The 25,532-nt window shown below is 51.1% G+C and overlaps 1 protein-coding gene across 2 annotated transcripts in view; it reads left to right on the forward strand.

Annotated features, from left to right (window-relative positions):
- TRIP4 (thyroid hormone receptor interactor 4) overlaps window positions 1-25,532 on the forward strand; it is an 89,786-nt gene that overhangs the window by 50,931 nt on the left and 13,323 nt on the right. For both annotated transcript variants that reach the window (XM_088446053.1, XM_088446062.1), the window contains exons 9-10: window positions 7,886-8,067; window positions 24,678-24,802. In XM_088446053.1, coding sequence (XP_088302179.1) covers window positions 7,886-8,067; window positions 24,678-24,802 — 307 coding nt within the window. The remainder of the gene's footprint in view (window positions 1-7,885; window positions 8,068-24,677; window positions 24,803-25,532) is intronic.

A 25,532-nucleotide genomic window follows, 5' to 3' on the forward strand; every position in this document is an offset into this window, starting at 1 on the left:
CGCTGTGTCCTACCAGGCCCTGTGTCTGCGTAGTTGAGTGATCAGCGCTGTTAGTGCAGGAATTGTTATTTCTCTGCATTGTATGTGACTGTGCTAGCGCTGCTGCCTGTAACTTTATCTTCTCAAAACTGTCAGCTTTATTACTGTCCCTGTTCTTTCTGCTAAAGCCCTTGCAGTGCGGTGCTGCAGGGTGGTCTCTCGCCTATTTAATACTTAATTGGTGAGAGAGGTCACATACGTGGTGCCATCATGTCTGAAAGTGATTTTCCCCTCCGGCTACAGTGTACCACGTGCAAAGTACCGTTAGCGGAGGGGGAGGGTAGCCCGGAGGGCCTTTGCCGGCAGTGTTTGTCCATGGCGCGGCCTATTACGGTTACAGCACCGGTACAGGAGCCGCCCTGGGCTTGTTTCGCTCAGGCGTTAACAGCTTTAGTGGGCCAGTTAGCTCCGCAGCCCGCGTTTACTCCGATGGGTTTGTCCCAGCAGTCGTCACCCATGCAGGGGTTCCCACGACAATTGGTGGTACCCCACAGTCTCCCTATTTCCCCACTCCCGGGTTCTCAGGAGCCAGCGTGGGTTAACTCCCTGACGAGTTCTGTACAGCACTTGTCGGATGTGTTGCAAGGGGAGTCTGTGATGCGGCCTCATAAAAGGCCGGTGGCGTCTCTGTCCGCTCCTTATGAGGATGACGAAGGGACGTCTGATGATGGGGAGATTCTGGATCCTTACGATCAGGAACCTCTCCATACTAAGGACGCTGATGCTAAGTCCAAAGTATATATTCCTGGACTTATTCGGGCGGTCCGCACAGCCTTGGTGATTGAGGACGAAGTATCCCCAGCGGCTAAATCTAAGTATGCCTTTTTCAAAGATGTGAAGGGCGATGCCACAGTCTTTCCTCTTTCGGGTCAGTTGGTGGACCGTTTAGAGGAGGTGTGGAAACAACCTGGCAAAAGATACCAGCCGCAGAGACGCCTGGCGGTGGCTTATCCGTTCGCGGATAATTATTTTGCTAAGTGGGAATCCCCTCCACAGGTGGATTCTCACGTGACCCGTCTTGTCCGTAGTGCCACATTGCCGATGCCATCCATGTCCTCCCTTAAGGATGCTACGGACCGCAAGGTAGAAATCTGCCTGAAGTCCGCTTATTCCCTTGCAGGGGGGGCAGCACGGCCGGCTATGGCCATTTGCTGGGTTGCCAGAGCGATGGAGCGCTGGGCGGATTCCTTAGAGGCTTCTTTTGAATCCGACTGTCCGGCCGAACAGGCGGAGTTGATTGGCAATCTCCGTGATTCGGCCACCTACATCAACGAGGCGGCTCTAGACATTAGTACTCTGGTGTCTAGAATTTCTTCAGCAGCGGTAGCTGCTCGTCGCACCTTGTGGCTGCGATCCTGGAAGGCGGACGCAGATTCCAAGAAAGGTCTGGAAGCGTTGCCGTTTACCGGAGAAGTTCTCTTCGGTCCGGATCTGGATAAGATTGTGGCCACGCTGGCGGCAGCCAAATCTGCTTGTCTCCCGTCGGCCGCTGCTCCTTCTGGTTCTGGACCATCGTCCTTTCGGTCATCTAGGGCCCAGGGCAGGCCCAAACCACAGTCGTTTCCTTGACAGGCTGGCCCTAAGAAATCGGCCAAGCCCCGGAAACAGGCATGGAGTACCAGACGTCCGGCCCCCAAGCCAGATGACAAGCCTGCGGCCTGACGGTCCGGGCCTCCCTTTGGGGGATCCCAGGGTGGGAGGCCGCCTGCTGCAGTTCTCCCGGTGTTGGTCGTTCACTATGACAGACACTTGGGTTCTGGAGGTGGTCTCCCACGGGTACGCCCTCTCCTTCCGGCACAGACCCCCGGCTCGATTCTTCACCACGGGTCTACCATCAGACCGGAACAAGGCTATGGAGCTGCGGAAGGTATTGCACACTATGCTCCAGGCTGGAGTTATAGTGCCTGTTCCATTCTCCCAGAGGGGCCAGGGTTTCTATTCAAATCTATTTTTGGTACAGAAACCCAATGGGTCATATCGTCTGATTCTCAACCTCAAAGCACTCAACAAGTCTTTGCGGGTCCCGAAGTTTCGGATGGAGACCCTACGGTCCATCATTCTGGCGCTGGAACCTGGGGACTACATGGTGTCACTGGACATACAGGACGCTTACCTGCATGTCCCTATTCTTTTGCGCCATCAAGAGTTCCTTCGGTTTGCAATCCGCAGCGACCACTTCCAGTTTCGGGCGTTACCTTTTGGCCTGGCGACAGCACCACGTGTTTTCACCAAGGTGATGGCGGTCATGGCGGCTTCTCTGCGGCTGCAAGGAGTCCGCATGTTGCCGTACTTGGACGACCTGTTATTGGTGGCAGGATCTCCAGAGCTCCTGTTACACCACTTGGACCTGACCATTGCACTGCTGCAACGGCACGGCTGGCTAATCAACTGGCAGAAGTCCACTCTAATCCCGTCCCGGAGGATTCTGCATCTTGGAGCCTTATTGGACTCGGGACAGCAAAGGATCTTCGTGACGGAGGACAAGATCTCTGCTTTACAGTCTGCACAACCGCCGGGTGTCCTTACACTCGGCGATGAGGTTACTGGGCTCCATGGTGTCGGTGTTCGACATGGTGGAATACGCCCAGTTTCACTCCAGACCTCTGCAGCACCTGATCCTGTCCAAGTGGAACGGGCTGCCTCAGTCTCTGGAACTTCAGACGATTGTGCTCACCCCGGAGGTTCGCCTGTCCTTTGCGTGGTGGTTAAAGACGACCCACCTCAACAAGGGACGTCCGTTCTGGGTTCCAAATTGGGTCCTGTTGACAACGGACGCCAGTCTTCGGGGCTGGGGAGCAGTTTCGGGTCCACACTTGTTCCAGGGCAGGTGGACGCCGACAGAAGCTGAGCTTCCAATAAATATCTTGGAACTCCGTGCGGTCTTCAATGCTCTCCTGCAGGCACAGCGGTTTCTCCAGGGTCACCCGGTGCAGGTCCAGTCGGACAACGCTACCACCGTGGCCTACATAGACAGGCAAGGAGGAACTCGCAGTCGGGCGGCTCTCGTAGAGGTCTCTCGGATCCTGGTTTGGGCGGAGCGCAATCTTCCGGCCATATCAGCAGTCTTCATCCCGGGAGTGCTAAATTGGGAGGCGGACTTTCTAAGTCGCCAGGACGTTCATCCAGGGGAATGGTCCCTGCACCCGGACGTTTTTCAACTACTGGTGGACAGGTGGGGTCTTCCAGAAATCGACCTCATGGCGTCCCGGCACAACAACAAGTTTCCGGTGTACGGGTCTCGCACAAGAGACGAAGGGGTGTCTCTGGTGGATTCTCTGTCCGTCCGGTGGACGTTCCGGTTCGCATACCTGTTCCCTCCGGTCTCCCTTCTTCCACGGGTAATCCGGAAATTCAACAGGAAGGAGGGACGCTCCTGTTGATAGCTCCCGCGTGGCCCAGATGGCACTGGTTCTCAGACCTTCAGGGTCTGTCCGTGGACAGTCCTCTGCGGTTGCCGCTACGACCGGACCTTCTGTCTCAGGGTCCTTGCCTTCACCCGGACCTGACTCTGCTGTCTTTGACGGCGTGGCTGTTGAGACGGCCATGCTGAGGTCCCGGGGGTTTTCCAGCTCTGTGGTGCGTACCATGTTACGAGCTCGGAAACCGTCTTCCGCGAGGATATACCATCGCGTGTGGCATACGTTCTTCCAGTGGTGTCGACCGAGAGGTTATGCACCGCGGGAGTTTCGTCTGTCTCGGATTCTCGCCTTCCTGCAAGCGAGACTAGATCATGGGCTTCGCCTTGCTTCTTTGAAGGTACAGGTTTCGGCCCTATCTGTCTGGTTTCACCGTAGGATTGCTACAATCCCGGATGTGCGCACCTTTATGCAAGGTGTTCTCCGTATTCAGCCGCCCTTTGTTCCACCTGTGGCGCCTTGGGATTTGGCTGTGGTCCTGAGGGCTCTCCAAGGACCGCCGTTTGAACCACTGGGCTCAGTGGATCTTAAATGGCTAACGGCTAAGACTGTTTTCCTTCTGGCCATTGCTTCGGCCAGACGTGTTTCTGAGTTAGGGGCTCTTTCTTGTAGACCCCCTTTCTTGGTTTTTCATGGGAACAGGGCAGTGCTCCGCACTCGGCCCGAGTTTCTTCCCAAAGTTGTTTCCCAGTTTCATGTTAATGAGGAAATAGTTGTTCCGGCCTTTAACTCACCGGGTCTTTCCGTGGGTGAGACCTCTTTGGATGTTGTGCGGGCCTTAAGGACTTATGTTGACCGCACTTCTTCGTTTAGGAAGTCGGACGCTTTGTTTGTCCTCTATGGCTTCCGTAAAAAGGGTTGGCCTGCTTCAAAGCAAACTTTGGCAGCCTGGATCCGTATGGCTATTTCTGAAGCTTATCTTCATGAAGGCCTACCGGTCCCTCCTTCTGTGAAGGCTCATTCCACTAGGTCTATGGGTCCTTCGTGGGCAGCTCGACGTGGTGCCTCTGCAGTTCAGATCTGCAAGGCTGCTACGTGGTCTTCTGTCCATACCTTCGTGAGGTATTACAGGTTTGACACCTTCGCCTCTCAGGATGCTTCCTTCGGGCGGCGGATTCTCCTTTCTGCACAGGAGCGTCCCCACCCTTAAAGGATACTGCTTTGGGACATCCCCAAGGTATCCTGTGGATACCCTATGGACCCTGAAGTAGAAAATATGAGATATGGTAAGAACTTACCCTTGTTATCTCTATTTCTACGAAGTCCATAGGGTTCCACAGGACTCCCGCCCTGTCGCACCTGTGCTGCAGATGGGCTTTGCTCTGGTCACCGGTTTTCCGTCTCCCTCTGGTGAGAATGTGATTCTTGTATGTGTCCAGATCTTTGTTCTCTCTCTTCCTTCTCCTCCTCCGGCCTATGGCTTGGTAACTAACTGAGGTGCCTTGGCCCGGGGGCGGGGTATAGGAGGGGGACCTAGTGCATCCTGGGAGGCTGAAAGCTTAACTCTTTGGTCCCCTGCGACTGACGTCACACCTATACCCCAAGGTATCCTGTGGAACCCTATGGACTTCGTAGAAATAGAGATAACAAGGGTAAGTTCTTACCATATCTCATATTTTTTATTTGAATCCATTTTAATGTTATTGTTTTAAAGAGATCTAATTTCTTTGCTCATTTATTTCTTCAGGGTCCATAGGGTCCACAGGATCTACCTTGGGGTATGTAGTTGGAGTGATCCATTGCACCAAACAGCTTACAGCTTTGAAGCGCCCAGCATGCATAAGGCCTCCACCCTATATACCCAACCACAGACATTCAGTTTTTTGTTTGGTGCTTGGCAAGTTTAGAAGCGCCAGTTATAACCGCAGGACTGCTTAGGCAGTCCCAGGCTTTTTTCTTTCTTTGATTTACCTTAGCTGGGAGACATTGGTTCGCATATCTGACATGTCTATTCATAGACTGTCTACTTCCATTGCCTCTACGACCGGATTTGCTAGTGCAGGGTCCCTGCCTATATCCAGATTTACCTCAGCTGGCTTTGACGGCATGGCTCTTGAGGCTTCCGTCTTAAAAGCCAAAGGTTTCTCTACGTCTGTGATCCAGACGATGCTGAGGGCAAGGAAGCCTGCTTCGGCCCGCACCTGTCACATGATTTGGCATTCATTGTTTCTTTGGTGTTCCCACAGATAATATTACCCTAAGGTTTTCAAGGTCTCGCGAGTGCTTGCTTTTCTTCAGGTGGGAATAGAGTTAGGTTTTCGCCTGGTTACCTTGAGAGTTCAGGTTTCTGCATTGTCTGTGGTTACAGCGCAGAATTGCTCCCCTGCCAGATGTTTGAACATTTTTTCAGGGGGTTCTGAATCTGCAACCTCCGTTTGTCCCTCCAGTGGTACCGTGGGATTTATCTTTTGGTTCTCAGGGCACTGCAAGCTTCTCCTTTTGATCCTTGGATAAGGTGGACCTTAGATGGTTGACAGCGAAGACGCTTTTTTTCCTCGCTATTTCCTCAGCTCGCAGAGTTTCTGATTTGGCAGCACTGTCATAAATAATGCTGTCCTCCGTACTAAGGTGGGTTACCTTATCAAAAGGTGGTATCCAGTTTCATATGAATGAGGAAATTGTAGTCCCGGCCTTTCAGTCTTCAGACCTTTCCCTGGATGTGGTTCGAGCATTACGTATCTACGTGGATCGTACCAACTCCATCAGGAAATCTGATGCGCTCTTTCTGTTATGAGTTTCACAAACAAGGCTGGCTAGCTAACAAAGGGGGTCATTCAGACCCGTTCGCGAGCGCGTGACGCTCGCAAGCTGGTCGATGTTCCCCCACTGCGCATGCGCGAGACCCGGCGAGCGACGGGCTCTCCATCGCTCCCGGTCTCGCACCAAAGGGGGCGTGCTGTCGATGTTGATTGACAGCACGCCCCCTTTGGTGGGCGTGCCTGCCAGACGGAGGCGTTCCCATGGGAACGCCTACTGTCTGAAGCCGGCCCCACTGACATAACTAGTGATGTCAGTGGGAGTGATTTTGGCTCTGATAGAGGCAAAATCACTCCAGGGCTTGCGGCAGCGAGACCCTACCGCAGGGTCTCCGTCGCAAGCCCGATGGTCAAGACCATTGCAACCATCATCATGGACGCTCGCATATGCTGTGGGTGGTCACCCATAGCTATGCGAGCGGCCAGGAGGCCGCTCCATTTTCATGGTGGAGGGCACTGATTCAGAGCGAGCGATCTGGTCAGAGCGTTCGGCTCTGAATCAGGCCCAAAGACTTTGGCTCGCTGGCTGCGTATGACTATTTCTCAGGTCTATACACAGGCTGATCTCCCTGTCCTAAACAAGGTGACCGCATATTCTACTCGGTCTGTGGGACCATCGTGGGTGGTTAGACATGGTGCCTCGGCTGAACAGCTGTGAAGGCAGCCACTTGGTCTTCCGTCCATACCTTTATCAAATTCTATGCATTTGATACTATTGCCTCCCAGGATGCTTCCTTTGGGCGGCGGATTCTCCTCTCTACTCAGGATCGTCCCCACCCTTAAGGTAACTGCTTTAGGACATCCCCATGGTAGATCATGTAGTCCCTATGGACCCTGAAGAAGAAAATAAGAGTTATGATATGACATACCTCAGTTAACTGTTTTTCGAGGTCCACAGGGCACCCACCCTGACGCACCTGGCCTCAGTTGGGAACTGTTCCTTTCTTTTTTTGTATCACTGATTCCCTCTTCGTGTTTTGAGAGTGTTTCTTGTGTACATTGTACTTCCTTCTCCACTTTCCATCTCTTGCCGTTAGGCTTGGTTACAAACTGAATGCCTGTAACTGGGGGGTGGGGTATATATATTGAGGAGGCCCTATGCAAGCTGGGAGCTTCAAAGCTGTAAGCTGTTTGGTGCGATGGATCACTACAACTACATACCCCAAGGTAGATCCTGTGGACCCTATGGATCTCGAAGAAAGAGTTAACTGAGGTATGTTATACCATAACTTTCTTTTTTCACGCATTTGTTATTGTAGTCTCTTTAGCTGGAGTGACACGAATTGAAGCAATGTTTTGTTTTGTTGTTTTGGTTTTTTTACAGCTGTTTAAGAATTCATAATATGTCTAAACATGAATCCTTTTGGAAATGCGGGTTCAGTATGTTAAGTAGATATTAATAATGTTGACATGGTCGTTATGTCAACATTAAACATGTCGACATGTTCATAATGTTTACATTGGGCATGTCGACATGTCAATGTCAACACTGATTTTAATATCAGTACGACGCTTTTTCAATGTCTGCACTTCTGATGTCAACACTCGGCTCATGTCGGTACTTCTGTTGGTATTTCTTGTGTCAACGCTATCCATTTCGACTTTGACTGCAACCTGTAAATGCAGAATTAGTTTGGTTGTTGAGCTAAAATGTTCTGTGTTCTTTTGTCCCAGTGGGTGGATCAGGTGAGCTCAGGCCCAAACAGACGAAAGGCCCCTGCATCTGCTGCAGATGATCTCAAACAGCGGAACCAGCTTCGAATACAGGACCGTGAATTGCAAGAGATCAGTGACCAGGGCATGTGTCTTAGTATGCATCAGCCATGGGCCTCTCTTCTTGTTGCTGGTATAAAAAGGTGAGACGGTACCTACATTCTCTAGTTGTGAATCTGTCTCGCCATTGTTTTCTGTGTCTGTTCAATTAAATATATGTATTATTTTAGATATCTAGGTAATATCATTTAGTCACCATTAGAATAAATTCTGTTAATGCTTTCAGGAAAACTTTCAGACCAGGGTTTCTAATGATATTGCTACACAGCATTTAAGTACATTGGGGAATGTCTTCTATCTTTGCGTAGGCTCACAGGAATTCTTAGCAAACCATTAGCAAGAAGCTTTCATCTATCTAAACATAATATGATCAAGCTGCTGCTATTTAATACACATGTACCTTTAAGCTGTGTTCATAAATATTCATTAATTACGCTGGTGTGTACTTAGAAATGTGATTAAAATCACAAGGACAGCTCTCCTTATAAGAAATGTCCTTTGCGATAGCTAGATGCTAGAGCGACTTCCGGGTTTATTACCCAGACGTTCCCATGCGCAGAACGGCGCGCGCTGCCTTGGGGGAAACTGGGTGGGAGCCAGTTGGATCCCTCTCAGAAGAAACCTGATAACAAGCCAATATGCTTCTATTGGGCTCTAAAGATGGCGTTACCCACCAGGTCCAAGCTCCGGAATTTATAGCATTCCGGAGCTTGATACATATACGGAAATGTAGTCTAAACTCCGAAAACTGCATTTTCTGAATTTTGGACACATTTTCATGCATAGAAAGAAAAAGGTACATTAATTTCCAGAGTAAGATAATTTTAAAGGCAGCTACATGTCTCAACCTCATAAGCAAACCAAGCCTTAGTAAGAGCAGTGGAGTCAAGTTGATATCAAACACGTGTTTAAGTAGGGCAGGAATTTGTAAAGCTACAGACTTTGATATATTTAATTTGTATTAAGAGGCCTCACTAAATTTGTCTAAAATGCCATGCAGAGCAGGTAGGGAGGTCGTAGGGCGAGTGACAAAATATGGGATTTCTACTTCAGGGTCCATAGGGGTCCACAGGGTGACCTTGGGTATAGCTGGATCCTGGATCCTCGGGCACCACGGAGTTAAAGCTTTTAGCTGCTCCCAGGATGCACTTGGGTCCAACCTCCCCTATACCCCGCCCCCGAGCCACAGGCACCTCAGTTTAAGATGGTGCCCGGCCGGAGTCGGGTCACCCTGCGGGGGGGGGTCTGCAGGAGCAGCCCCCTAAAGCTTTTTTAACTTAGTTAAATTTATTTATTTTTTGACTACAGTTTTTTCTTTTTCTCCAGAGCGGCAGCGATGGGCTGTCTGTACAGACGCCCACGCTGCCGCTCCTTCTCCCTGCTGGCGCCGCGACGCCAGCACTGAACTGGGGATCGCGGCGGGGGAAGCCAGAGTCTGTACTAGCCGGACTCTGGCTTCCCCCGGGACTGCTGCCGGAAGACGCCGGGGAGATCAGGTAAGCCGCGCACCGCTGATTAGCGGCGGTGCGCGGGTAATGCCTTTCATATGCAGTCCCATGCCCCCGGTCTAGGGGACGGACCGGGGGCGCTAGCGGTGGCGGCAGGCCCCCCCTCCATCGGAGGCATACCCCGCCAGACCACTAGACCACCAGGGTAATTAAGCGGCAAGCGGGATGCCGCAACCTTGGGGGTTAAATATGCTAGCCAGGGGAGGAAGCCTTCCCTGTCAGCGGCTCCTCCCCTCAGCTCAGCGCGCCTTTCAGCTCGGAGTCTGGCGTCGCTGAGCTGCAGCTACTCGGGCCACTCCTCCTCTGAGGTCTCGAGCGGCATTTTCTTACTGGCAGCGTGGATACTCTCAGGGAGCACGCGGACCGGTCCCCCTGTGTACCTCTCCCCCGACAAGGACAGTGTACACAGCGCTATAGCCCTCCCAGACACTGAATCTGGGAGGTTGATTGTAGTGGAAAGGTGCAGTGAGTATATCTTCCTGCATGGTATGTGACTTTTGCTAGTGCTGCCTGTCTGTGTCTTTTTTCTACTTACTGTCAGCCTGTACCTATCCCTTTCCTTCTCCTACAAGCCCTACAGGTGTGCGGGGGAAGGGTGTTTCTACTGACCTCACCTATATAGATCACGTATTTGTGAGGTCCGTCACATACAGTTGTGTGCTACACGGTGCCATATTGTGGGCTGTTGTTCAGCACACTGGTGAGTGCGCACGTTTTCTTCCTAAGTCATGTCTGAGGAGGAGATTGAGCACTCCGGGGCTCCAGCATTGTTCTCCTGCAGGCGCTGTTCTGCAGGAGTGGATAGGGAGGATTTGTCACAGGACGGCCTGTGCGGACGGTGCCAGGCGGTCCCTGGTACGTCTAAACCTCCCATTTCGCAGGAGCCACCATGGGCGATGTTTTCCCAGGTGCTGGTGTCCATCGCGGACCGTCTGTCGGTCCCGACTGCCGTCCCTACTAGGGCGTTGCCCCAGCCTGCCATCCCCCATTCCCCGGGTGTCCCACAATTATTGCTGACTCCCCCGGGGTCTCAGCCTGTTGGTCCCTATGCGGGGTTGCCAATGTATATTCAGTCCACCCCTGTGGCACAGCCGGCTGTGGTGCCGTTTCAGGCTCCTGTGACAGCTCCTCCACCCTGGGTGGATGCGCTTTCCCACACTGTCCAAGATTTGGCGGCAGCATCTTCGGCTTTTCAGTCGATGTTGCGCAGTGACGTGCCATCCAGGGCGTCTAAACGCTCAGTCATGGCACAGGCTGCGCATCTTTCGGATTCTGAGGGGTTCTCGGATGATGGTGAGGTACAGGATGACTCAGCCTCAGATGCCTCAGTCCAGGAGGTAGACACTAAGTCTTCCATCAATGTGCGGGCTCTGGTTAAGGCGGTGCGGGCTATTCTTCTGATTGAGGATGAGGCACCCGCTCCCAAGTCAAGGTATCCTAGTTTTAAAAAAGCTAAGGTTACTTCTACAGCGTTCCCCTTGTCTGATCAGTTGACTGATCACATGGCGGTGGCCTGGCAGACGCCCAGTAAGCGTTTCCTGCCACAGAAACGCTTGGCGTCCAATTATCCATTCCCGGAAGCGCATTGTAAGAAATGGGAAACTCCGCCTGCAGTCGATTCCCATGTAACACGCCTCATCAGGAGTGCTACTTTGCCATTGCCGTCTATATCCTCGCTGAAGGATCCTACGGACAGGAAGGTGGAGACTTGTCTAAAGTCTATTTATTCTCTCTCAGGGGCTGTAGCCCGGCCGTCCATGGCCATCTCCTGGGTGGCCAAGGCCATTGAGGGGTGGGCCAACGCCTTGGAGGACACGTTTACGGATGAATCTCCGGACGTCCAGAGGGCGTTGTTAGGACAGATGAGAGATGCCGCCTCCTACATTGGAGAAGCATCTTTGGATGCTAGCCTGTTGACCTCTAGGGTTTCGTCGGCAGCAGTGTCTGCTCGTAGATCCTTGTGGTTGCGGTCTTGGAGAGCAGACGCGGATTCAAAGAAAGGCTTGGAGGCCTTACCTTTTAATGGGGAATTACTATTTGGTCCGGACCTGGACAAAATAGTAGATACCCTGGCAAAATCCAAGTCAGCCTTCCTCCCTTCAGCTACTACACCTGCTAAGGTCCGGAGCTCGGCGTTTCGTTCCTTTCGGGTTCAGGGCAAGGCAAAGGGTCAGTCCTTCCCGAGGCAGTCCGCACCCAAGACCGCCTCAAAGCCAAAGAAGCAAGCCTGGAGTGCTAGGCGCCCTTCTTCCAAGCCAGAAGATAAGCCTTCTGCGTGATGGGACGGGCCTCCCTCTGGGGGACCCCAGAGTGGGAGGCCGACTTCTTCAATTCGCCCAGTGCTGGCACAATACCACCACGGATGCCTGGGTGCGAGAAGTGGTCTCCCAGGGGTACGCCCTGTCTTTTCGGCACAGGCCGCCTTGCCAGTTTTTTTGCACAAGTCCTTCTCAGGACAAAACCAAGGCCTTGCAGGTTCAGGAAACCATAGAGGCCTTGCTGACGGCGGGGGTCGTTATACCCGTACCACAGTCTCAACGTGGGATGGGGTATTACTCTACGCTGTTTCTGGTGCAGAAACCCAATGGCTCTCATCGCCCCATCCTCAATTTGAAGTCCCTGAACAGGTTTCTCAGGGTTCCCAAATTCAGGATGGAAACTTTGCGTTCCATCATACTGGCGATGGAACCGGGGGATTATATGGTCTCCCTGGATATCCAGGACGCCTACCTCCATGTGCCTATAGCAACATCGCACCAACGGTTTCTGCGGTTTGCTATTCTCCACAACCACTACCAATTCAGGGCTCTACCCTTTGGTCTCTCCACGGCACCAAGGGTATTTACCAAGGTGATGGCGGTCATGGCGGCTCACCTTCGGAGCCAGGGGATACGGTTGCTACCGTATCTAGACGACCTCCTCTTGCTGGCAAGCTCCCCGGAGGTACTGATCCAGCATCTCCACCTGACGGTCGCTTGTCTACAGGCGCACGGCTGGTTGATCAACTGGAAGAAATCCTCCCTCATCCCATCACAACGGATGGTTCATTTGGGGGCCCTGCTCGACTCTCGTCAGCAACGGATTTTTCTGACTCCAGAGAAGGTCTCCTCCTTACAGCTGCGGATTCACAGTTGTCTGAGCAGTGGCAGAGTGTCGGTGCACTCTGCGATGAGGGTTTTGGGGTCCATGGTGTCGGCATTCGACATGGTGGAGTTTGCCCAGTTCCATTCCAGGCCCCTGCAGGGGCTGATTCTTTCAGAATGGAACGGATTGCCACACAGGATCCGCTCTCAGATGCTGGTGTTGTCCTCGGAGGTGCGTCTGTCCCTAGCCTGGTGGCTGCAGACAGCGCATCTCCTGGAGGGGCGCCCCTTTTGGATCCCGGAATGGGTTCTGCTCACGACAGATGCCAGTCTCCGGGGTTGGGGGGCGGTGACAGGCTCCTTGTCACTTCAGGGTCGTTGGTCGGCGGAGGAAGCGATTCTTCCCATCAACATCCTGGAACTGCGGGCAGTATACAGAGCCCTGCAGTCGTCCGGCACCGCTCTTCACGGAAGGGCCGTTCAGGTGCAGTCAGACAACGCCACCACGGTGGCATACATCAATCACCAGGGAGGGACTCGCAGTCGAGCTGCGATGTCGGAGGTGTCCCGCGTCCTGGCTTGGGCGGAGCGCTATCTTCCAGCTCTCTCGGCAGTTTTCATCCCAGGAGTCCTCAATTGGGAGGCAGACTTCCTCAGCCGTTACGATGTGCATCCCGGGGAATGGTCGCTTCATCCAGAGGTATTCCAACTACTCGTGGACAAGTGGGGGCTGCCAGAGCTGGACCTGATGGCGTCCCGTTACAATCACAAGCTGCCTGTGTACGGGTCAAGGACAAGGGACGCAGGCGCAAGTCTGATAGACGCGCTGTCGGTGAAATGGCTGTTTCAACTGGCTTACTTGTTCCCTCCGATATCTCTGCTGCCTCGGGTCCTGCGCAAGTTCAAACAGGACGGAGGCACACTGATCCTGGTGGCCCCAGCGTGGCCCAGAAGGCCGTGGTACTCCGATCTGCGGAGCCTGTCCATCGACGCTCCGTACCTCCTACCTCAACGGCGGGACCTGTTGTCTCAGGGGCCCTGTCTTCACCCGGATCTGGGTCGACTATCTTTGACGGCGTGGCTCTTGAGACAGCCGTCCTGAGGTCTCGGGGCTTTTCTAGCTCCGTTATTACCACCATGCTGAGGGCGCGCAAGCCTGCTTCCGCGAGGATCTATCACAGAGTGTGGCACACTTACTTTCAGTGGTGCGAGGCCAGAAACTATGATCCCCAGGTGTTCCGAGTTTCGCGTATTCTGGCTTTCCTTCAGTCCGGTTTGGACTTAGGATTACGTCTTTCTTCACTGAAGGTACACGTGTCTGGTCTGTCGGTGTGGTTCCAGCGCAGGATCGCTGCTATGCCGGACGTACACACCTTTTTCCAGGGTGTTTTGAGAATCCAGCCTCCCTTTGTGCCACCTGTGGCCCCGTGGGATTTGGCGGTGGTTCTTAGGGCCTTACAGGGTCCTCCTTTTGAGCCCTTGGAGTCAGTGGAGCTCAAGTGGCTAACTTTTAAAACTGTTTTCCTCTTGGCAATTGCTTCTGCCAGGAGGGTTTCAGATTTGGGGGCGCTTTCTTGTCGTCCCCCTTTTCTGATTTTTCATCAGGACAGAGCGGTGCTTCGCACTCGTCCTGATTTCCTGCCTAAGGTGGTTTCCAGGTTCCACATTAATCAGGAAATTGTTGTACCAGCCTTTCAGTCACCTTATCTTTCGGCTGGGGAGACTTCCTTAGACGTTGTCCGGGCACTCCCGGTTTATGTGGACCGGACTAGTTCTGTGAGGAAGTCGGATTCTTTGTTTATCCTCTTTGGTTTTCACAAGAGGGGTTGGCCTGCCAACAAACAGACTCTAGACCGTTGGCTTCGTTCTGTTATTATTGAGGCTTATATGCAGGAGGGTTTACCTGTTCCAGCCTCTGTTAAGGCTCATTCCACTCGGTCCGTGGGCCCTTCTTGGGCTGCTAGCCGTGGCGCCTCTGCTGTTCAGCTCTGTAAGGCGGCCACCTGGTCTTCCATTCAGACCTTTTTGAGGTTCTATGCGTTTGACACCTTTGCCTCTCAGGATGCATCCTTTGGGCGCCGGGTTCTCCTATCAGCACAGGAGCGTCCCCGCCCTTAGTTGGACTGCTTTGGGACATCCCCAAGGTCACCCTGTGGACCCCTATGGACCCTGAAGTAGAAAACAAGAGATATGGTAAGAACTTACCTTTGTTATCTCTGTTTCTACGAAGTCCATAGGGTCCACAGGGCACCCGCCCTGACGCACCTGGCTTCATATGGGCTCTGTGACTGGTCACCGGTTTTCCGTCTCCCATTTCTGTGAGTATGGTTCTTGTGTGTTCCAGTCTTCCTTCTCTCTGTTTCGTCTCCTCCTCCGGCCTAGGCTGCTTACCAACTGAGGTGCCTGTGGCTCGGGGGCGGGGTATAGGGGAGGTTGGACCCAAGTGCATCCTGGGAGCAGCTAAAAGCTTTAACTCCGTGGTGCCCGAGGATCCAGGATCCAGCTATACCCAAGGTCACCCTGTGGACCCTATGGACTTCGTAGAAACAGAGATAACAAAGGTAAGTTCTTACCATATCTCTTGTTTTTGGTACCTACCGGTAAATCCTTTTCTCTGCTTCCAGAGGGGACACTGGAGGTGCTTACGCTGGGGTATAGAGGCGTGGATAACTGGAGCTGGCACTTTAAAATAATTTAGAAGAGTGAAGCTCCTCCCCCTCTATGCCCCATCAACCACCAGTTTAGAAAATGGAGACCGAGAGGAGATGGAGAACAAGCGGAGTAAAAGGGAGAGAAGAACACACAATAATCAAAACATACAACATACGGAACAAACCGAACAGGCAGGCGAAGAGCGCTGAGGTGGGCGTCCAGTGTCCCCTGTGGAATCAGAGATAAGGATTTACCGGTAGGTACCAAAATCCCATTTTCTCTTTCATCCACTAGGGGACACTGGAGGTGCTTACGCTGGGGACGTCCCAAAGTTTTCCCCATGGGCGGGAGCGCTCTGCGGCACCTGCAGAACTAGTTGGCCAAAACGGTATGCCGAAACAGCGAACGTATCAATTTTGTAAAACTTGACAAACGTGTGAACTGAAGACCAAGTGGCCGCACGGCACAATTGTGACGTGGATGCTCCCCTACCGGCCGCCCATGACGCACCCACAGAACGTGTGGGATGAGCCGAAATGGGCGAAGGAGGCCGGCGGTCGGCATTAACATAAGCCTGATGAATGTCAGCCGGATCCAACGTGCCAAAGTCTGCTTAGACGCTGGCCAACCTCTCTGAACCGCATCATAGAGGACAAAAAGCTACTCAGACTTACGGAGGGAAGCAGTCCTGTCAACATAGATGCAGAGAGCTTCAACCACATCCAAGGTAGAAGAACCACCAGAGTCCTCCACCCAAGATGGTACCACAATAGGCTGATTAATATGAAAAGCCGACACTACCTTGGGAAGGAAGGCGGCTACTGTCTGGAGTTCCGCCCTATCAGCATGAAACAGAGGGTAAGGTGACTTAAAGGACAGAGCACTCAATTCTTAAACTCTACAAGCCGATGCTAGAGCCGGGAGGAGGACCGTCTTCCAAGACAAGTACTTAATATCAACCTCTTCCAAAGGTTCAAACATGGACGACTGAAGAAACAGAAGCACTAAGTTCAAGTCCCAGGGAGCTATCGGAGGTACAAAAAGGAGGCTGCAAACGCAAGACTCCCTGAAGAAATGTCTGCACCTCATTAATGAGGGCCAATTTCCGTTGAAAGAAAATGGAAAGGGCAGAAACCTGCACCTTTAAAATTCCAAGACGAAGGCCAGAATCCAGACCAGTCTGAAGAAAAAACAGAAACTGGGACACCGAAAAGTCCTAGAGGGAAGATCCCGACAGGAACACAACGAGATATAAGAACGCCAGAGGCGACGATGATGCGCAGCCGAAACTGGTTTCCTGGCACGAAGCATGGTGGGAATAACAGAGTCTGTGATTCCTCTTTATTTTAGAGACACCCTGTTAAACGCAGTTGCGCTAGGTTGGAGTGTATGAAAGGACCCTGCTGCAGCAGATCCGGGCGCAGAGGAAGGGGCCACGGATCGTCTGCCAATAGGGACCGAAGGTCCGAGAACCAACTTCTCCAAGGCCAGTGCGGAGCCACGAGAATGACAGAGGCTGACTCGTGTCTTATCCTTTTTAGCAGTCGAGGAAGAAGTGGAATCGGAGGAAGAAGGCAACGAAGTCTTAGATCCACGGAACTGTCAGAGCGTCTACTGCCACTGCCTGCGGATCTCAAGTTCTTGACACGTATACCGGGAGCTGACGATTCAATCGTGACGCCATGAGGTCCACCTGAGGACATCCCCATCGACGTATCAGTGCATTGAACACGTCTGGATGAAGCTTCCATTCCCCGGGATGGATATCCTGGCGTCTTAGGTAATCTGCTTCCCAGTTGTCCACACCAGGGATGAATACCGCCGACAGGATTACTGACTGGCTCTCGGCCCACCTGAGAACCTGAAGTCTATTCGGTACCCCAGGGAAATTAGTCTGCGGATCCACGGTTCTGGAGACGTCTGGTTCCAAACTTGTTGAAATCTTTGCAGGCGGGCTCCCACTGTAGGTGGTCCCAGGTGGGACGGAAGACCGTTATGCCACCTGTTTCTCAGCTGGCTTAGGCTCCTGTCTATGTGCAACCGTGTGTGGGTGGCCTCTACCTCTGTCGCCTCTTGCTTGGGAGGGAGCCCCTCTGGCTCTCCCACGAAAGGAATAAAATGAAGGTCCAGCGTAAGCTCTTCTGGGAGCCGGTGCAGTTGACGGGAGGAAGGAAGACTTAGCCCCCCGTGGCCTGGGATATCCATTAGTCTAATTCCGGGCCAAACAGCATGTCGCCATTGAATGGTAAACCCTCCACCGCACGCTTGGATTCTGCGTCCGCCTGCCAGGCGCGCAACCAGAGGGCTCTGCGGCCCGAAATAGCAGAAGCAGATAAGCGAGCACTAATCTAACTAATGTCTTTTGACGTTTCTCCCAGGAAAACTGCAGACTCACGGATGTGTTCTGCTAGTAGGCGTAACTCTGCTCTGGAAGTACCAGAGTCCAAACCTGTAATCAACTGGTCAGCCCAGCAAACCACAGCCTTGTTAACCCAAGCAGTAACAAGGGTGGGCCTAAGCTGAGCACCCGCTGCAGTATAAATAGATCTTAGCGTTGTCTCCAATTTACGATCCGAAGGATCTTTTAGTACTGTGGCTCCCGGTACTGGGAGTGCTGTTTTCTTAGAGAGACGGGAGACGGACGCATCAACTGGAGGGAGCGTTTCCCACTTCTCCATCATGGATGATGGAAAAGGGTAGCTAGAAGGAAACCGGCGCGGAATTTGGAACCGTTTATCCGGTTGTTTCCAGGCCACTGAGAGCTGCTGTTGAAGATGCAGTGAGAACGGAAAAACCGCAGAGCTCTTTGGTTGTTCATGAAATAATTCACACTCCTGGAATGCAGAAATAACATCTTCGGGTAATTTAAGGATTTTTCTGACCGCCAAAATTAGAGATTCCACCCCGGGAGAGGTGGAAACTAACTCTAGAGGGGTATCGTCCTGTAACACTTCCTCCAATTCCCCTTCCTCTTCCGTAGCGAGGAATTCCTCGTCAGACTCTTCTGACTGGAGAACAGTCGATAAAGGACGCTTTTGTGTCGGTCCTTGTAAGGAAGTGGAGGGAGCGGACACAGCTGTACCCATAACCTGTACCAGAGTGTCAAGAGACTTGGTTAGCCCAGCAACCCAGGGAGGCTGAGACTTACATGCCTCAGCTAACTCAGACGTTACATCCGTCATTACTCCTACCATGTCAGCGGCCCATGGAGGAGCAGGTGAGGCAGTATTAGCCATAGGTGGATCAATTGCTATACAAGCATCACATAACGTGGACCCAGCAGCATGCGGCTTGGTTAGTTTGTTGTTACACCTAGAACAAAAACCTCTTTTGAGATGCCTTTGTTCTGTTTGACATGGATACACACAGTCACCACACACAGAGGGACAGAGTATATACAGAAGTAAAGAAAAACAAGGCTGGCTTGGGACACAGAGGAGGAGATACACCCCACTCCCTTCCCACAGCTCAGATTCCCTGCACCCCCAGTGTATTATGCACAGCCTCTGTACCAGAGCCTTCTGTGCTTAACTTGTAGCTTTGTAGCCAGGAATGGGGAGCAAAAGAATCCAGCCTTCAGTTCTGCTGCACTCTTCCTGTATAAGGGAGAGATACAGGCATGAAACAGTTAACAAACTGCAGCCAGGCTGTTATCTACAGCCGCTTGCCGGGTATAGTGGAGAGACAGCCCGCGCTGCTTGGGCTCCGCCCCCTTCTTCATGCTCTAAGGGCTCCATTATGGCTGCTATGTGGCCCATCCCCCCCTCCCCTCCGCGCTACCCGTGTGTATCAGCGGGGAGAGGGAAGAAGCAGGTAGCCACGTGTATCAGCGGGGAGAGGGAAGAAGCAGGGAGCCGCGCGTGTAGCGCTGTGTACACACAGCTTCCCTTAGAGCAGGGCAGCGCCGACAGCGGGCTTCCCTTACACAGCGCACAGGTGTAGCGCTGCTTAACTGCGCTATGCACACATATCACAGCGCAGCATGCTGTGTCAGCGCCGGACAGCGGGGCAGGAGCCAGGGGATGCGCAGCTTGTTACTCACTGCGTGTCCCCTGTAGTCTCTCTCTGGCAGGTCAGCAGTCTTCTCTTCTTGTTGTGAAGACTTGCTGTGGCGATAAGGAGCTGTCAGAAGCTCTTGTAATGAGCCCTGTGCACTCCTTCCTGGTGTTTGCTAAAACACCAGGGCTCCAGATACCCGGACCCCACCTTTTAGATAGGTGGCGAAGGGTACCTACTGGACTGTAAAAGATGCTTTAAATAAATAAAATAGATGTGTTGCTGGAGCACAGCATAATGTGACCAGCTCCTAAGGCACATTTTCTAAACTGAGGGCTGATGGGGCATAGAGGGGGAGGAGCTTCACACTTCTAGATTATTTTAAAGTGCCAGCTCCAGTTAACCACGCCTATACCCCAGCGTAAGCACCTCCAGTGTCCCCTAGTGGATGAAAGAGAAAGTAGGATGTTATCAGCAAGTTGATATAGCTTATGAGTGCCACTTTAGTCAAGGAACCAGGAAACTCCACAGGGGATTAAAGGTTTTTTTTTCAAGAGGTTTCATGGTGAGAACAACAACCAGAGGGCCGAGGGGACACCCCTGTCTAGTTCAGTTGAAGATGGGTAATTCACTGGACACAAAGCCTCTTGCTAAAGACCCTCTCGGAGGGACCCTTTATATAGAGCCAAAATGGAGTTAAGAATTGCACCTTGAAAGCCAAAAAAGGGCCAAACACATTGTATATAATACCAATTTAACCTAATTTTCTCAGTTTTAGTATTCGGTAGATACGGCCTAAGACCCTTGGGTAGGACTGAAGTGCACAAAAAACGTGTAGGCTTGATGATACTCTGACTTATGAGTTTACACAGGAGAATAGGCACACTAGTGTCTATGTAGGAACAACTGACTGTTGATATGCATGGATACAGAACTGGAACCGTAGTAAACAGTCCAGATCCTCTGGGTGGCCCCTAGCCTAGTGACCTGAGAAGGCCAGCAAGACCAGGGACAAGGGTGACTTCCGGAACTCAGAACAATATATTATGGGCAGAGCCGAACTCAGGCAAGGAATCTGAGTCTTATGTAATCAGGGTAGAGCTTGAGGAAGCTAAAACCCTGATACTGCTCTGACGCAAGACCTGGAACTGGAACCCAGTGAGGAACGCCGGTACTGAGAGTCATGATAGGTAATACAGCTTACTGGACACCTCAGTGTACAGACCGTATGCTGCACACTGAACCATAGCCCTGGAGCCTGCATCTTACTCAGAACCAGCCTAAGACAATAGCACACAGCACAGGGAAACCAATACAAGGTGAGCCCAATAGTATAGCCGTTTACCCTGAAGTAAACCACAGAGCATGGAGTTATCAGAATACAGGTAACTTACATGCACTGTCCCAATGGTAGCAGCCAGCGGAACCGACGTAGAGCTGGATCCACGGAGATGATACAAGTGGTGATACACAGCAGCAGATGGGATGAGCCGCAGATGCACATGCCAGCTCGTTAACTGAGCAGCAGTAGGGCAAGTCTGTTTGCAGTGTGGAAGCTGCAGCACTGCTAGATGACTGTGATACACAGCAACAGGTGGATAGCTGGCAAACAGCGAGTAGCCCACGATGTAACAAATATATAAGTCACTGGAGACACGACAACAGGACACGGGGAGTGAGACCTTAAGCTTAGATCTATCCTGGGAAGGAACATGTTGTTCAGGCAATGGGTTGAATCCAGGGGCTGGATTAAATAGGGAATGGTGAAATGTCACTGGCCTGGCTGACCAAGTGTGCATCAGGCAATTACAGAGAAACGTCTCAGGTGTTTTGAACACAGAATTGAATGGTAAAAAGTTGCACGAAAAGACGCATTGGCACTACCGATTTGCACGGCACTCGCGTTATGTTTAACGCCACTTGTAGCGCACAGAGGTAAAATGCATGTGGACACATCTGTACTGCTGTTTATTTATTAATTAGCGTTCCCACTAGGCTGCTTCAACAGGGCACCGCGCCCTTCCCAATTTGAAGTAGCTGTAATACACCCTGCCCTTTTAGCGGCACCCCGCTGAAACAGCTGTCACCACCCGCGGGCCGCAGTCTTCCTCTGGGTGGGAAGTTCCGGTGCAATTACCATAGACTTGGACGAGTGAATATATGCCATGCACATGCACATATTCACTCGTCTTGGCTATATATGGAGCCACAGGTGCTGGCACATCACACGGTGCGCACTATCTGGCTGCTACCAGGATAAGGAGAGCAATAACTGCTCAGAGGCCGGGGCAAAATTGAGAAGAGCAGAGCACATGCGCACGGCATCTATTCACTCTACAGGCAGAGCTTGGGGGCAGCCCAGCATCTCCATGAGTGCTGGACACGCCCCCAACAGTGATGGAAAAGGGGGGATGTCTCAAGGAAACTCCTCCTTTTTCAGTAACCACTAACCTTTTTCGGTCGGCCGCACGAACAGCAGTGCCCAACTTTGGTAAGTGCCCTGCTCCCTCCACATCCTAGAAGGAACACTATTAATTATAAGGAGCGAAAAGTCAGGGAATAATTGGAGGCTTCCTAGGGTGTCAGAGTCAGTGTCCGCCATGGCGGTCTGTAGGATTACCTCTTTCACACGGAAGAAATGGATCCGTAATAGCTTATCCGTGATGATAAAGCAGGAGAATAACGGGATTTTGGAAAGACGGTGTATCTGAGCTATAAGGAGATCCTTATCGCTTAGAGGAGGTAAATGTTTCCAAAAGAGAGAGATCCCGTACTCCTGAAGTGCTGAGTTAGGTACTGAGACCGGGATCCCCCTGGTTTTAATGTTATTGCGTCTGATCCTCCAGATCTGCCAACTTGTCCTTTTTGAGAAGAGACTTCCACTAGAGTAGATTCATGTAATAAGATCATTATAGGAAGCAACTAATTCTTGCATTTTTATTCTCAAGTTGATCAGTGCCGTCTACCAGACCCGCAATTTCGTGTTTAACATCCTGCAGTGCTGAATGCATATCAGAAGTTAGATCTGCCCAAAGAGCTTTGAGCATATGTTGCATCACCCAAGCAGTGAGCAGGGCATCTAAATCCACTATAGCATCCGATGGCCGAGAATAATCTTGCACAACAGGAGGGGCTGTAGTGGGGGATCGCTGGTCTACTGCCAGCCGGGCCAACTGAAGGGGATTTTCCCACATTGGAGAGACCACATGGTTGAAAACAAATTGGAGGGGTCAGGGAGGCCAATTTGGTATATTTCTTTGGGGCCACAGTAACACTAAAATGTTGGACAGGTGTCAACAGCATGAAGTAGACCTGAAGTAGGGAAGTGAAACAACAGAGCACTAAGTTTTACATAAGAGCATGTTGCATGGGTAGGTAAATTGTGTCACACAAAAGGCATTAGTACAGCTAACCGGACAACACATGGCCGGGAAAAGTAGGGCAAGGCCCAGGGTGCGGGGACAGCAACTGAAGTAATGCAGCATAACATTGGGACAGTAGCAGGATGCGAGAGATATGGAGAATGAGGAAGTCCATTACAGTACCCACAGGCAGGTTAAGACTTCAATATGGAGAGATGTTACACTCGCCAAGGTGTCCAGAGTCTACAGTGACCCAGCAGGATGATCACGATGAACGGTCACCATACAAAGATGAGGAGGTCCACTGACTGCAATGGGTGCCCGTGGAGTGTAACTAACTAGAAATCTTGAGGCTGAAAGATGCAGGGGATATCACCCACAGCCCCTCAGGTGGTCCCAGCAGGAGGATATGTGAGTCAGCTGTGCCTGCAGAAAGACTCTGTATGGAAACACAGGTGCTGGTGCATCTCAGGGTGCGCACTCCCTGGTTGCTGCCTGGATAAGGAGAGCAATAGTGGCTCAGAGGCCGTCGCACCATTGGGAGGAGCAGGGCACAGGTGCAGAGCCTTCCTGTCGTAAAAGAACCGAATACACCATAGGATTGGCAGAGGATAAGGGAGGTAGGAGGCGATCGTAGAGGGTTCAGGCAGTTGAGATGAGGGCCACGTCACAGGGGCTCCAGGTGGATCAAGGAGAGTAGGCCGCAGGGAGGTGGGGAAGTAGAGTATGCAGGGGCGGGGAGGTCCCAATGTGTCAGACCTGGCTCAAAAAGGCTTCAGAGTGTTCAATGGTCCCAGGGTGGTCGGGCCAAGTGTCAGAAGGGTGCAGGGAACAAAAGAGGGAAGTCTGTTAGGGTAATGATAGCGGAGCTCACCTCATACGCGTGTGGCTATGATAGCCCCCAATGTTTACTTTCATGACTTAAAGAATTTTGACAAAATGTGTTGGTGACATTAGTGGCAGGGTTAACTAAGTAAGGGGTCAAGATTAGTCAGTCTAAGGTAACTCTATCTAAAGCTACCAAATGGCCTTCAGGTTGTTTTTCTTTTTTTTTAACAAGATGCACGTAAAGGTCTTGCTTAATTTACAATCAAAGTACAATTCTCAGCATTAAGTGTTTTCTTGAATGCTAAGTTGACTGCAAATGAATTCATCATTTGTTTCCTTTACAAGCAGTGAAGAGAATTTTCCCCTCGATTAGGTCCTTTGTGGGCTCATGGAACTTCAACTTAGTACTTATTGCTCTGATGGGTGCCCTGTTTCAACCAAGACACGAAGCCTCCTTGAGGTGGTTGACACTGAATGCTAGTAGCATGTGCTTTTGCCAGAAGGGTTGTAGAATGACAGTAATAAGGTAGAAATAACCCTTTATAAATATCTTCAAGGATAAAGTGGCTCTAAGAACAATACATTTTTTTTTTACCAGAAGGATTATCTACATTTCATATTAACCTAGAGATAGTTTTATCATCATTCTCACAGTCTGTGGATAACAAACAAAAGAAAATGCATTTAGTGAGAGTGAATACTGTGTATTTATGCCGGACAAAGAATCTTCATAATGTGTGGTAATGGGTTAAAAATGTAACTGTAAACATTAAAGTAGTTTTAATGGAGCCTCTTCTGCAAATTAGGTGTCATCCTTAATATATTTGCATGATCTATATCTGGCATTGTTCAGGCATACCTTGGTTAGATCTATGTTACATCCATAGACTTGCACACCAACGGAACAACTGTTTAAACACGTCCTTGTTCCTCTACGTTTTTCTTTTTTTCTCTCCTGTTTTCCTCCCCTCTGGTTGTGATAAAATCTAGGGGTAGCACATAACATGTTGTCCTTGGTTGGCAGGGAGATGTGATTTCAGTGTTCTGCTTACTGAACTTTGTCTATATAACTAATTTGCCAGCTGGATTGAGAATTGTCTGGCTGGAACTGCACGGTCTTTACATCCTCCCCTACTGACAAGCAGTGTAACAACGTGAGGTTGTCTCTGTGTGATTCCAGCTACTTTATTTTGATATGTGACTGTGGAGTTCAATACTTCCTGATCAGACTGCTCATCATGGCTCTCACTTCTCTCCCATGCAGGGTGGAGGGCAGGACGTGGTACAGTGCTCATCGAGGGCGGCTATGGATAGCAGCTGCGGCTAAAAGGCCTTCCCCGCAGGAGATCTCCGAGTTAGAGGCTTCATACCGAGTGCTACTTCACAAAGGTTGGGCTGCCAAACCTTATGAACACTGAAACAAAGGCAACAGTCATGCAATTAAATGGGGAATGACACTTGGGAGCGGTAAATGTAGGGGTTATTCACAAAGTTGTTGTTAAATGCAGAGGTCTGGGATGAGGTGTTACATGTATGCTCTCCCTGGTGGCTCTAGTTATCCTGGGCTGAGCAGGCCTGCTTGAGCAATCCCCCCCCAGCCAAATAGGAGACTCATCACATACCAGCTAAGCTGAAATATGTATTTAATCAAAACTTTATGAACTCTACACAAATATCAGACTTGTTGGGTTCACTAAAGCTCATAGTGAAATTTTGGTTAAATGCGAACAAGACTTTTAATTGGTAGGATCCCATGCAGGTGAAACAGCAGTGAATTTAGCATTTGGTATTGCGGTGATATTGCTGGCCTGGCCCAGTGTAAAAATCATTCCTCCACAGTCAGTTATTAAAACTCTGATATGTCACCTCCTTCTCAGCATGGCAGTAAGGAGTATGTACTCCAGTTACTTGTGTTTTATACAGCTCTGTCATTCACAGCTTTGGATATTTAGTCTAATAGTGGCTTTACTTGCTTTGTAGGTTTTGGGTGGTGTAACCTTTAGTTGTGCATAATGTAATAGTGAGAGGAGTTTGAAGATTTCAAAATGGTTCACTGCAAAGTGACTCCTATTTTGTGGTTTGCTATTTACAACTCATTCAGAGATGTGGTATCTTTTAA

This window comes from Taudactylus pleione, unplaced genomic scaffold, assembly GCF_031769625.1.
Source record: "Taudactylus pleione unplaced genomic scaffold, aTauple2 ptg000019l, whole genome shotgun sequence".
Lineage (NCBI taxonomy): Eukaryota > Metazoa > Chordata > Amphibia > Anura > Myobatrachidae > Taudactylus > Taudactylus pleione.